The following is a 14867-nucleotide window of genomic DNA, read 5'->3' on the forward strand; positions in this document are numbered from 1 at the left end:
AAGACACAAGGAATTGGTACAGAAAGAATATTAGAAAATTGTAATTTTTCATTATACAAACGATATAGTTTCAGTGTCAGCACCTGTCGAGCGTTTCTTCAGGATCCAAATCCCGCACATGCCCAGTCAGCTCTGCCATATCACATAAGACAGAACCGATTGCACCTGTCCAGTCTGCCATTTTCATGCGTCCTCTTACACGCTCGCACGCTAAGGCTATGCTAACATTTACCTTCAGAGATTTATGTGTAGCACTTGCCATCCAAAATAACAGAACCCCCTAATAGGCCCTAATAAAGCTGATGGTTTCTGCTTGGTATTAGATCGGCATGAAACCTTTTGATGCTAATGTGAACAGTGCCTAGGTCTGTTAAGCGCTTTGGGAAAGAAAGTTTCCTGTCTGTATTTATCTGCTTAATTTTGAGGCCATAAATATAATTTTCTTTTCAAAGTTTGACCATAGCGTGAAGATTTTATAGATTTTGGGTTTAGACATTGAATAAAGAACAGCCCAAGGAACGGATGAAAAACTTTTTTTTATTTTTATCTCTTCTCCTAGTATTGACCAAAAAATGTCAGGAGGACAGAGTGGTTATGAGCTTCGAGAAGCGAAGGACATCCTATCCGAACTAAAAAGCATCCGGAAAGCGATCAGCACTGGGGAGAAGGAGAAGCAGGACCTCATGCAGGTTTGTGGGGCCGCTGATAAATAAGTAAACATATACCGTATGTCTTACTGTCTGTTTGTTCCACCAGTGACTATGACAAAGATATCTGATGTATTGATGGAGTGTTATAAGCATGTCTACAAAGCCATAGGTATGAAATGCTTTAGAACATTCAGTCTAAGGAGACTGTGAATATCCTTGTAATCTGCAGGAGGTGGCGGTGTAGTAGTCTATACTGTCAGTACAGAATTTTCTGCTGAACTTGAAAAGTCTATGTATGTTGTCAGTCACTGTAACCCATTGTATCCCTGACTAACTTTTCCAGAAAACTTTATCATCTAATCTAGTTTTCAGTTTTTGTCAATATTCACACAGTTATTGTGCACTTACAGGGTAAATGTTAATGTACACCTTAGATTGCTGTCCCCACACTTGTATTCAGCTAATGGCTGTTCCCCCCAACCTCCCTATACGTGTATACATGTGCATATGGTCTCAATAAGGAGTGTGAGCGATCTCTGGCCATCTTATCTTCTCTGCAAACAAAAGGATTGGGCATTTTGAAACCAACCTGCCTGGACCTTCTTTCCCTCAACTTCTGTGGCTGAGAGAGTTGGAAACCCCTTATACAGATTACTCTAGGTTCATACCTGCGCCCAGTCAAAAAACAGAAACCCAATCCACTTAAAAAGCAGTTACTCGTGTACCCCATAGAGTATAATGGGGTTCGCCAGGTTTCCATCCAAAAAATGCGAAGACAAAAATCCTGCTTGCAGGACTTTTCTCTTCGCATTTTTCAAGCCGAATGGGGAACGGATTCTCCGAACAGAATTCCAGGTGCAGGTGTGAACCTAGCCTAACATGGTTGGCTGCTATTTATATACTTATGTATTTATAGCCACCACAAGGGCTATAAATGGAATGTTGCTTGCCTGTAGATGAAACATGACTATTGAAAATGGTGTGTGTATGTGTATATATATATATATATATATATATATATATATATATATATATATATATATATATATATATGTATGTGTGTGTGTATATATATATATATATATATATATATATGTGTATATTTATTTATTTATTTATTTTGAATCTACATTGTGTATATATTCCTCTCAAACAGCAGAGTAATGTAATGTCATTGATCTGAAAGCACAATCTGTGCAGCTCCTGAAATGTCTCGCGACCAGACCTTACATAGGACTTTGATGTAGTGTTTCTTTTGCTGTTGTGTTGGTGCACATCTTTAAGGCATGGGCTTGAAGTGCCCTTTTATATCCATAGAACGCACTTGAACTCTTATTATTTGATGATACTTATTACAATGTTTCTTCCACAAGGCTATGTAGTAATTCATCTTCCCACTCACTATGGCTCTGTAGAATTTACTAGGCATTTTCTTCTGTACAGATGAAACGCCATGTTTATTTCTATTTGTTTTGTGCTTTGTTGCCTCTTGCTTTATAGTTGTACCATGTACATTCTGCTTTGTTTTATTAGAGCCTCGCAAAGCTGAAGGAAAGATTTCATCTAGAAGAAGGCAGAGGAAGATCAGAGCCAGACTTAACATCTAGCCTTACCAACTCTCATTTGTCGCTGTCCAGACAGACGCTGGATGCCGGGTCACAGACCGATATTTCTGGTGATGTAAGTTTTGCGCTGGTTGTACTAATGGGAGGGAGAACATCAATGGCTCGTGTGCAAGTTTTAGGTTGGGATCAAATCACCATACATGTATGTGCAGTATTGATGTAATACTGCTGTGATGGAGCTACCTTGGTAGGTGTATCTGCTGTGATATGCGCTGTATTATATCTAGCTTATACTAATTTATATGGTGTTTTGCTTGTTAATATGTTGCTATTACATTGGTTTAGTTATTTTATACCTACACAATAGACAACTCTTTACAGTATACGCTCCAGAGGGATCACAGACCAACATCTATATCTCCGGTGCAGACATTCTAGGGCCATTTTGGAAAGACAACCTCTTATATTCAGGGTGATCCTCTAGTAGCCCAAGAGATCAGCTGGTAACTTGCATTGCTGGCTTTGTAGCTCTGCATTACTTTTGCAGCCACATGAAACTATTCCTGGGTGGTCTCGTATAAAAATGAAGCCATTGATAAAGAAGATGATGCCAGTAACCGGCTGGTGGATTTGCCCCTAGCGCCTTTCTTGTAACTCCTTTTTCCCTAATTCTCCTCTTATGGCTCACCAGTTTGCACAATTGGCATGGATTAGTTCTTTTAATGTACATGGTGCGTAGTAGCTGAAATCCTTCGCCTTACTCCATGTTCATAATACATGTAAAGCATTCTTATAAATGACCATCGGCCTCTATGGAGGGTCTCTATGTTTGATATAGTCTGACAGGCCCTCCTCCCCACTCAGTATTTAAGATGAAAAATACAGGGGAATGCCATTATATACTTTTTTTTTCTTGGTGAGATAGAGAAGTGCCCTCTTGACATTGGGAGAAATGTCATTTTTTAGTACCTCGTATCTGTTCTTGTTATAGCACAAACCAATATCCCCTCATTTAACCATGATCAAATATATTCTTTTCAGACTGTGAAACGAAGTCGTTTCTCTATCCCCATTATTTTTATAACCTCTTTCAAAGATCTCTCAACTATCCTTGGCCGTTCTCCAGCAAATTGCTTTTCAATAATTTTTTACTTTTTTCTTCGGTAGCTTTAAATTTTCATTTGAAATGCCAGTCACGATTGGAGCGAGCATGTTGTTAATCTGAGAGCACAGTGTGTATTTTTGTACTCTCTGGAGTTTTTGGGTTTTGCCTTTGCACATGTGACCGCTGTGGTACTGTACTGCAGAATCAGATTGTATACAGCTGGGATTTTACAGTGATTTTTAGGGTATTGTGTTTTTTTTTTTTAATTTTTTTTTTTTTGGACTAAATAAACTTCAGCATGCTCTATTTTATTGTTTTTTTAAATTTCCTATTACATTTATAGTACCACTAAATTCTGCAGTGCTCTGCAAGTTCCTTGTCCTACATACTCTCATACCAGGTTATTTGATTACCTATGAAATTGACCCTATCAGTATGGGAGGAAATTCGGGTATTTATCATGGATTTCAGTCTTGTACTTACCAAGGGTAACTTGATCAAATCATCTATGGTCAAACACTCTGTGATGTGCATCAATGATGAAGAGGTGTTTGCAGCAAATACACTAAAGTTGTGTTAATACTGCAGAATTTTCACCCTGATTTTGGAGCATGTTTGTCACGAAAATCCATGCGAAATACCAGTTCTTTTGGTTTTTAGTGGTAATTTTTAATGGTGTTCATATGGGTGCAATTTGGAAATCTACTTCAAAAAGTGACAAGTCCGTTATAGACTCGTTTTCTGCACAGAAATCACAGCAGTTACCCATCCTGATCTGCAGCATATTGAATTGAAAATCCACTGCAGAAATCTGAGGGTCAGCAATGGGTTTTTGTAGTTTTCTTCTTGACTGTTAACTAACTTCAACATACCCTTTGGCCCCCATGCTCACAGGACTATCCAAACATCGGATTTGTATATCAGCCTGGATTTCCCAGCCTGAACCTTGTCTGGAGACTCCTTGTTTCATAGAGAGACCTTTGATGCTGGGAGTCCCTGCTTCCTGGTGACTCTACTGCCTTTACTATATATACAGTATGGGATACAGTTATGCAGAAGATATATGGGGATTCCCAGCATCATAGATCGCCAAGGTGCAAGGAATCCCATGTTCAGACCAGGAATTCAAGCCAATGTAACTTTCAGATTTTCCAGTCCACATTGCCCCAAGTGCATGGGGCTTTAGCGTACATTTACATATACAGTTTTTCGGGGTTTTTTTTTTTTTTTTCTCGCAGTGTTTTGTGAAATTTTTTTTTTGCAGTTCAATTTCAATATGACGGGCTAACTTGGGCCATATTCACATCATGAGTGCACTGCAGAAAAGTTATAATGTATTATTTCCATCTATGGGAAACCACATACAAAAAGAGTGTTCTCTAAATCTGTTCTTTATTGATTTTCTGCTTTGTAGGTTGGTTTATTTTCCATCTGTAGTGCGTTCTGTTTGGACAGCAGGAGTCTTTTCCATTCTCCTCCAGTCTATTGTGTTCCCCTCTTCTCCTCAGCACACTTACACTTCTTTCTATACAGATTTGCTTTGCTCATTTGGTTTATGCATTTATTAGAATATCAATTGGATGCAAAAATGCACCTGCAGCAAATGAGCGTATTACTCAGCGGCCCTAATATGTACAGATTGCATTGCTACATTGCTGACCATAGCTATTTTATGTCTTTTTCTAAAAGCTGCCCGAGTCCCATTGTGTGACAGATTCAGCAGAATTCCTGTCCCTGTGGTGATGTTAAAAATGGTGGGCACGTGCACTTCAGCCATTTGGTTCTCATTGTATGTGAAGCCATTTTTAATTTTGAGTAAACGTTTTTTATTTACATTATCAAATTATTTTTTTTCCCTATAAGCTATTGAACTATTTAATATTGTATTATTACACCTTGGTGATCCTGGCCAAAGACTGTGCAGGGACTCCATTTCATTCAATAGGATTCTCCAATAGTTTCCTGTATTGTAGCAATATGACATTACTTTGTCATGAAAACCCCTTTATGGCTTTGTTCATGTACTGAAACGGCAAAAAAAAACTAAAAAAAAACTTGTGGAATATACACAGCAAAACTACAGTACTTGCATATTTCACTGCTTTTCCGCAGAATTTTGCATTGTGGTCTCTCTAAGTCTATTGGAGAATGCAGCATTTTCACAGGTATAATAAATGTCATTTCCACAGCATTTTTTTATTTTTTTTGCACAATTTGGGGATGAGATAACGTAAAATCTCATCCACTTTGCTGGACCTGTAAATGCTGGAGAGGATTTGGCAGAAAGGAGAAGTATAAGTGGTTCCTTCTAGATCTTCCTTTATATTTCCTGTTCCTTTTGAAGCCACTCTTGGTTTTGGGTCAAAGAAATACACTGCAAAATCTGCAACAAAAAAACTCCGCTTTTCTGTGACACGTGTCCTAATGGGAAAGGTGGAAAGTGGTTATAAGGAGTGTTTCTTTTTCTGGAAGATCTGGAATTTCATTGTATGATATGGACATCTCATTGGATTAAAAATGGGTTTTCCTGGACTTTGATGTTCACGGCCTGTCCATGGCATATCCTTCAGATTAGTGGTATCTGACTCCAAGCCAGGGGATAGGAGTCCCAGCTCTCTGATTGATCGGGGTCCGACATCCAGCACCCCCACCGGTTCAAATGTGTCAGAGTTATGGAAAACCTCTTTCATGAGAATTGTACAATTCTTTGCCATTGTTCACAACTAAGACACTGCAGCATTTTATTCTATTTTTTCTTAAATGCTAATTGATGCTTAAAACTCGATCCATCCGCTGAATACACGTGTGCTCATTTGCATCAGTTTTTCTAAGTGTTCTGTGGCCTCAGTCAGTACAAGTGTCAGCGCTGATGTTTTTATTAACCAGTACATGACCACAAGGGATAAATTTTAACATGCTCAGACTGAATATTTAATCACACACAAAATAGCACAATCGCCAATCATTATAATTCCATTTTATTTTTAAATGAATTACACAGAGACGTGTTTGCCCCTGCACATATGTATGCATGGAATTATTAGAAGCAATCACAAGTCTGCATGGCAGCAACCACCTATAGAACAGTGCCACCCAGTGGTGCAAAGGGCAATTGCATCTATTCCTATGTAGTAAGCAGTGGTGTGCTACCTGTGGCTCTGCAGCTGTTGTACAATTAGAAGTCTCAGGTCCTGACAGGGCATTATGTGAGCTGTAGCTTCACAACAGCTGGAAAGCTACAAGCTGCAAATAATTGGCAAGGCTGATCTTTCCATTGCAAGTGGGAGAAATTGATGTAGATCTGTATTCTCTGAAACCACTATTAACTGTAAAAGTGCTGGTAAAGCAGGTCATTTGGTATAAATGTTGCTAGCAGCATGGTATGGTGTATGTCTTTACTATCCCAGAGATTACCTAATCCTTATGTGTATTGTAAATCTACCTTTGTATCTAAAATAATCTAAATAAATAAAATGAATAAAAATAAAAAACACTTCTCTTTTTACCTGTATACAGGATAATGAAGTACAACATATTTCTTCAATTTGGTAGCATAAAGCTCAGCAGATTCCTACATGTAGGATTTAGTTGTCCACTTGAAAAATCAGACATCTTTGTAAACGGACACTTAAGGACAGACATGGACACTAAAGGACACTACATGATATCCCATTTAAAATAATGCAAATTGTAAACGGATACAGCTAGTGTCCAATGCTAAAATCTTGCGCAGACATTAGCATCAGACACTAGCTGTTGGACACCAACGCTAGTGTGAACCCAGCCTTATTGATCTGACTTTTCCTGTAATACTTTTGGATGTTAACCACATTTTTCTGTATGGGCTGCAACTGGAAAGAAATCTTTAACAGCATCTTAAGGTGGCCGTATATATTAGACTAAATACGATAGAAATGGCTCATTTCAACCCTAACAAATATTCAACAACTCATGACATTTTAGCCAACAGATGTCAGTTGTGGTCTGTAAAGAATTCAGCCATGGTTTTAATTTTCAGCTACAATCTTCCTTGAAAAAGCGTTGTCCGAAATATTGCCTGTCCTTCACCTGGTGAGATTGAACATGCATTGCTAGTTACAGTGACTATAACAGGCAGCATGGATTGTAACGTAGATGTTGCAGTCATTGTTTGTTTAGCCTGATGCCTGCCTCTGTCTAATGTTCACGGCCACTTTTAGGATTTCAGTTAGAAGTTTCCCTTTTTTTTAACAGCGTAAACCACGTTTTACTTTTACGTTTATTTACAGATTGGAATGAGGAGCCGAGCAAACCTGGCAGAAAAGGTCAGACTGAGCTTACAGTACGAGGAGGCTAAAAGAAGGTAATGTTTAAGATGCTATAGTCCATGTGTGTGATGCAGCAGACATTGTCTTTTGGTGCCCTCTAGTGGACATCTGCAAAAACCGGTACAAACGAGACAAGACATTCGCTATGGACCAGAGCAGATGACTATTTCTTGTCCAGATTATTTAATTTTTGTGATATACCGGTAAATCTCATTATAATATTGAGATTTCAGTTTGTAGGTCACTTTTGTAGGTTCAGTAGGCTGAATTCTTTCATATCATTGCTTATGTTGCTGCTGCATTTTAATGGTACTTTTTGGGTGTTTTTTTACAGCCTAAAACATTTTGGTTTGTGGGCAGTTTCTGGTGCTTTTGTGGTCAACGATATATAGTTCTTTTTTTTTTGTTTGTTTGTTTTTTACATACCTTAAAAACACCTAGGAATGCATGTATAAAGACATATTAAAAAAAACAACAAACCTATGGAACTGTAGTTATTTTATGCAGTTTTAGAGGAAATCTGTCAGGAAGTGTTCTATTGTTTGAGTCAAGTTTAATAAACTTCTTCCTTTGTAAATGATCTTCTAAATGAGTTACCAAGTCCACATCCTGAGCTCTATAGCCACAACTGGGATGTTCTCCTTCCCCCTATGACAGGACCCCCACTCCTCACATAGTGCACATTACAAGTTTCTTTGTCAAAATCCTGACATTAGATCAAATGATCTTGTGAAAGCCTGAAATGGCAGCACTATCAACCTGTAAGGAGTGTTTGGGTATATCCCAGTTCTTAGAATTATGGCAAAGTCTTGTATACTTTGGACAGATAATGTTGGTCATTAAAAGAGGACCTTTCATCACCTCCAACAGGCCAATCTCTTTACATAAATTAATACTGCTGTTCCTCTGGCACTGTTTGAAACTTTTCTCTAGTCCTCACCGTTCCCAAGCAATAAGTGCTGTTAGTTTTGGTACCTGGTATGTTATATAGGATCTGTACTGTCAGGGTGGTGCCAGGCAGGAGCAGACAAGGGGAGTGACTCTGGCTGCCTCTGATTGGAGCGCTGAATCACACCCCCTGCCTGACACCGCCCTTCTGACATTACAGAGTTTAAATAGCACATCAGGCATAATACTAACTGCACTGAATGTTCAAGAATGGCGCTGTATCTATTAACGTATGCTAACATCTTGAATTGGTGGAAGTAGTGAAAGGTTCTCTTTTAAAGAGAACCTTTCATCAGATTGGGCACAGGCAGTTCCATATACTGCTGGAAAGCAGTAAAGGAAAAACACAGTTTGACTCAGATGACCCTAAACTATCTATATGCTGGTCTGGGGTGATATTGTTGGTTTCTGGTGACAGACTCCCTTTAAGCTGTAGAGATAGAAGCAGCAAAATGATAATATCCTTAAAACTGTGTGTCCCATTACTGGTGCAGCTATTTAGTGACCGGATCAATCTTCATCTCCTTTAGACATGGAGCACAAGTGAGTTTATCATGTCCAGTCTGCTGCCTCTAAGTGTATTCTTGACTTTAACAATGCCAGAAAAGTGCTGCCTTATAAACTAAAAGCAAAGAAAATGTCCAATGTTAGAAGAAAAAAAAGAAAAAGAGCCTCGTATGAAGAATCAGGACTTTGCAAATGGGGAAAAATTGCATTCATTGCTGGAAGTGTGCAGTGGTTTTCACTTATCAAAATAAATAGCAGCAGATCTTCGGGGGAGAGCAGATGTTATAAATATCTAGTAATACACTAGCCATCTGCAAGGCGTATGGTGTTTACCCTGTTAACAGGTTTATAATCACTGCAATCAATTTGTGTCACACATATCTGATCAGTAGCCACAGAGCGCTGATGGAATTAATACAAATTGCAGGTTTTTTTGTTTTTCTTCATTGAATTTCCCGAAATTGTTTATTTATGGACATGAATGAAAGCAGCAAATTGTTCACAATAAGTGGAGATTTTTGCTTTTTTTCTGCTTTCTCGCTGATTCCCTTTCTCAATGATTTAGTGTTCTTAAAGGTATTTTTGAGCGAGATAATTGAAGCCTATCTGTCAAACTTACACCCTGGGCAGAATAAGAATAGGCCACAAAAACTTTCCTTGCATTGTGGAAGCTGGGTGTACTTTTGCTTAATTGTTGCATTTGTTATAGCTTGTGCTTTTTACCGCCATATATTTTTTTTGTACCGCGGTACATTTCCTGATTTTATATAGTTTGCATTGATTTTCGCTTTTCTTATGACCTCTTTTTGCAACATTTAGAAATGGTCGACAGTTCTAGGCATTTTATCTACCTAAAAGAAGAGCGGTATGGGCTTGGGTGAAGCGTTTCTAGTTTAATGGCAGGTTAAATTTCTGCTATCTAGTTTAATGGAGGTCTGAGTTGAACACAAGATGTAAGCTTGTGCTTTTCTGTAATTAGAATTCCTATGAAATCAGAAGCTTTTGTGAATCCTTTGCTTTATTTACTCTCCGATTGTACAAACTGCACTAGAGCCAAGAGCTCTGCTGACCTCAACAGCTTGGTCGCAGACCAGCACGTCACCCTGGCAGACTGCCCATGCATTATATTTAAATGAGTGCCTTGTAATACTCCATTTTTCCTGTCTGACCAGGTGTAACAATCCCAGCCATAACAGGTGATTTTAGAAACTAGACCTGTGCTTAGCTGATATCTGGCTGATGACTTTTCAGACTAGTTGTCTTTATGTGACATCCCCTTAATGTGAAAAAAATCTTCCCCTCCCTCTTAAGGTGAGTTAGAGTTTGACTTTTAGGGATATTTTCAACTTTCTGTAGCACATCCACTGGAAATGGTTCACCACCTCCAGCAACTCCAGTTCTTTGCTTCCTTTAAAAAGGACCTTTCACCACCTCCACCAGTTCAAGTTCATCTATGAATAATTGCTGCGCCACTGATTTCAGCACAGTTGGAATTTCCCCCACCATTCCTGAGCAGCATGCACAGATAGTTGTGATGCCTGATGTGCTAATTAAGCTCTGTAATGTCAGAAGGGCAAGCTCAGGCAAGTGGTGCGATTCAGAGCTCCAAACAGAGACAACCAGTGTCCGAGTTCAGAATCGCACCCCTTGTTTACTCCAGCCTGACACTGCCCTCCTGACATTACAGAACCTAAACTGTATCAGGCACCAAAACTAACAGCACCAATTACTCAGGGATGGTGGGGACTAGAGAAAAAAATTACAACTGTATCAGAATCAGTGATGCAGCGACTATTAACAGATGTAGAGAGCTGGACTTGATAGAGGTTGTGAAAGGTTCACTTTAATAGGTGTTGCTCCACTGATTCTGGTGCAGTTGGAATTTCTTCTCTGGCCCTCATTGCAATCAGTGCATTTAGTTTTGGTGCCTGATATACTAAGTAGGCTTGTACTAAGTGGCTGGTGTCAGAGCTCCAAACCACGCCTTGTCTACTTCTGATTGAAGAGTTCATGCCCCTTTGCTTGCTCCTCCCTAACACCATCCAATTGACCTTAGAGAACCTAGATGGCGTATCAAGCACTGAAAAAAACTGCAAATATGTTTGACTCATGTGGATGGCACTAGTTAAAGGACGTAAAGAACTGTATTTGCTGGATGCGGTGAAAGGTCCTGTATAATGTTGTTCCAACTGGACCACCCCATTTCTTTAAATGAGGACTCTTGGGCAAATAGCTCACCATTTCCAGTCATTTCATTTCAATACCTGCAGGAAAAATGTGGTATTGATATGGTGAGTTGTGTAATATGTCCTTCAGCCTTAGTTTGGATAATATACAGCGTCTGTCTAATATGCACAATATACTGTTACATGTGAACATGTGTTTTAACCTTTCTAACTGCTATCAGATTAGAGGTTTTAAGTGGTGGTCCTATTGTTTCAGTATGGCAAACCTAAAAATAGAGTTATCCAAGTTGGACAGTGAGGCCTGGCCAGGAGCCCTGGACATTGAGAAGGAGAAACTTCTACTAATTAACGAAAAAGAGGAACTTCTAAAAGAACTTCAGTTCGTAACTACCCGGAAACGCACTCAGGACGAGATGGAGCGACTCGAAGCGGAGAGAAGGCGGCTAGAAGAGGACCTCTTGTCCGTTAAAAGCACTCCCAGCCAAGCACTTGCCGAGAGGTAATCTTCCTTATTATGCTGTATTCCGCTGGCGTGTAATACTCTGCAACCTTCTCTTTTAACATTGTCTGATAGATTCTTAAATAGACCATAAAAACCTACAGAAACATCACAAGGCTTCTCTCTGATCATTGTATGTTCCAGGTTAAAAGTTCAAGAAAAAAAGAAGGAGTTGGTGAAAAAGTTGGAAGAAACCACAAAACTGGCCACTTATTTGCATTCAGAACTGAAAAGGTAGGTCAGGGACCTGACGTTAATTAGAAGCGTACGGTGTATTCTCCAGGGCCATTTTCTCCGCAGAGTTCGCCTATGTCCATTCTTATTAGAGACCTGTCCTTGAGCATCTAAAAGCATTTCTAACTTGTAAAGCATAAAACTAGTGATGTGTACATATCTGCCAGACACCCGAGTTGTCGTACGTTTGTTTAACAGCCTTGGTGCCACCGTGATGTCTCACAGTTCATAGCCTTGGAAAAAACTATAATGCACATTTTCTAAGATTTAAGTCTTTATAGATTTAGGTACTTAAAATAATCAGTGTATATACAAATAGGGGCATATTGGCTAATGCATTGTCAGGTGAAAAGGTGTCGCTATGTCATGGAGTTCAGCTCTGAAGAAGCTAAACTGTGTAACTTATTAGATATGGGCTGGCGGATAGACTGTGTAATGCTATCAACTGATTTTACCTATCCAGTGACAGCTGTAGGCCATAGGATTGCATTCCACCTTATGTACTTTTTTGCACTACAGCTAAAGTCGGAAGCTTACTATCAATCAATTGGGTTTTTTTTTTTTAATGTAGATTGTGAGCAATGTACTTTTTTCATATCCGTACTTTGGAGTATGGGAGGAAATCCACACAAACACAGGGAGAATATACAAACTCCTTGCAGATGTTGCCCTTGGCAGGATTCGAACCCAGGACTCCAGCGCTGCAAGGATGCAGTGCTAACCACTGAGCCACTGTGTTGCCCCACTATGTCTGTTTTTATATAGCAGAAAACCATCTATATATTCTGGTGGTAATGAACTGTCTGAATCATTGAGAGCTGTTAGAGAAGTCTTGTAAAATTCTGGGAGTGTCAACTGTATGCCCAACTGGTCTTAATTTGGACAGCTGGGAGCGAAGCTGAGCAATATTGGTCAGGATTCGAGTATCTAGTTTCCATTGCAGATGGAAGCAGGAAGAGTTCCTAGTGCTGACATGGCAAAGTAAGCATCTTTCCTTTCCCAGTCTTATTGTTTCATATGCACCAGCACTGGATAAGGGAGGGGACAATACTATAAATGCCCAATGGGAATAAAATTAAAGTCTTCATCTAGTAATATAGGAAAGTAATTTTAAAATATCTTTAAAAAAATTTTGGTGATTGATTTTATTTTTGCATGTTTTTGTCTATATTAAAATATCTAAAAATCCTGCGGTGTAGCCAAAAAAAAAAAAAAGGTTGGTCACTTTTTGTTCCCTGGAGCTGAAGCATGGGCTATAGACAGAGTGGTCTGGAGCAGACCCTGCTGACTGCTATGGGTCAGGTTTCTAGGCATGCTCTACATCGATAGGTTCACACTTCCACCCTTCGGTTCCGCATAGAGACCTTAAAGAGTAAACCCTGTCCACTTAACAAGCAGTTACACACCGATACTCACAAACCCATAGACTATAATGGGGTCCACCTGTTTTCGACCGGTTTTATACTGCAGGACTTTTCTCTGATGATTTTTAGGCATATTCTGCAGTGGAGTCTCCCATGGAAATGCCAATGCAAGTTTGAATCCAGCCTGATCTGTGCATAGAGTATAAACTGTGAAATTGCTTATTGTGACAGATGGATTTTGTCTTCCGCTGGGTTCATAGCAGGGGATTCTCCTCTCAGCATAGCAAGCAGCACTTTTCTCTCTGCATTTTTTGCCCTTTTCGGACTCCATTGTAGTCTATGGGGTTCGCGAGTTTCCTAAGGTAACCCATTTTTTATGCAGGATAGGTTTCCTTTGGGGGTTTCTCCAAACGGACCACCCGAACTGAAACTCGAACACAGTTGTGAACCTAGCCTTATCGACATAAACTTGATATATGTGATCAACCGTCTGCTGATAAGCGAAGTAGCTGCTGCAAAAATAGATGTTTCCTACAGAACAGGAAGTAGAAGCAAATAATTTGGTGTGAGAACTGCAGGACTTGTTTAAAATGGATAAAACATGAAAAAGTTAAATATATTTTTAATAATTTTGGATAGTTTTTATTTTTAAAAAAATCATTTTACACTCAGCCGAGTATTCTGAATGTTTGGTGTCCATGACCCATGAAATTTTATTGGTTTGGAAAAAAGGAAATCCCGTGCAAGTCTAATTCTAATCCAGTACACCAGGGCTGCAATATAATGCCCAAGATTAACTTTCTTCGGCTCAGTTCAACTTTTTACTATTTTAGAGCACAATGTTGAAAAAGAATACCCAGACTGGATTATATCATCCATCCTAGCGTTTCCCATGTATCGGGTCTTTGATGTGAGTGGATTTACCAATCAGCCTTGATATTTGCGTGCTGTAGAGGAGACGCTGTGTACCTAGATGTAATTGTGAGCAGAACTATTTATTTTAATTAACATGATGTACTAATAGAGTAATAATGATCCATTCTGGGGGCGTCCACACATATACAGCAAAACAAACAAATTGATAATGTTTGGAGAACTAATTAGGTTTGACAAACATCTTCATTATAGGCTGAATAATCACCAGAGTCTTGTCAATAAGAGGCACTTTATCTTGCTAAGTGTTCCTTGCAGCAGTATTCAGTGGGGGCAAATATTTAATTCCATAGCATGCATCATTGCTAAAGTACATGGTGTCAATTAGCTCAAGATTGAGAAAGTGTTAGCTATGTGAAGAGATACATTGTCTATCACAAGTTTATGTAAGGCCAATAATTGGTTGCGGTGGGAAATTTTAAAACTGGCTCAGAATGGGTTAAAAACATGAAAGAAACAGCACTCTCCTCAATGTTCCCTGTTGATCCGGGTCTCTGCTTTCTGACCCCGTATTGACACACACTCATTGGTTTAGGTGGGTCAACACTGCAGTGTAGTGGTGGAGTAGT

General features: G+C 39.2%; 1 protein-coding gene across 1 annotated transcript in view; it reads left to right on the plus strand.

Moving 5' to 3' along the window:
* The window catches only part of WWC2 (WW and C2 domain containing 2), a 127526-nt gene that overhangs the window by 83414 nt on the left and 29245 nt on the right, over positions 1-14867 (plus strand). The window contains exons 6-10 of the mRNA XM_075258659.1: positions 560-689; positions 2184-2330; positions 7589-7662; positions 11525-11767; positions 11912-12001. Coding sequence (XP_075114760.1) covers positions 560-689; positions 2184-2330; positions 7589-7662; positions 11525-11767; positions 11912-12001 — 684 coding nt within the window. The remainder of the gene's footprint in view (positions 1-559; positions 690-2183; positions 2331-7588; positions 7663-11524; positions 11768-11911; positions 12002-14867) is intronic.

This window comes from Leptodactylus fuscus, chromosome 1, assembly GCF_031893055.1.
Source record: "Leptodactylus fuscus isolate aLepFus1 chromosome 1, aLepFus1.hap2, whole genome shotgun sequence".
In the NCBI taxonomy this organism is placed as follows: Eukaryota; Metazoa; Chordata; class Amphibia; order Anura; family Leptodactylidae; genus Leptodactylus; species Leptodactylus fuscus.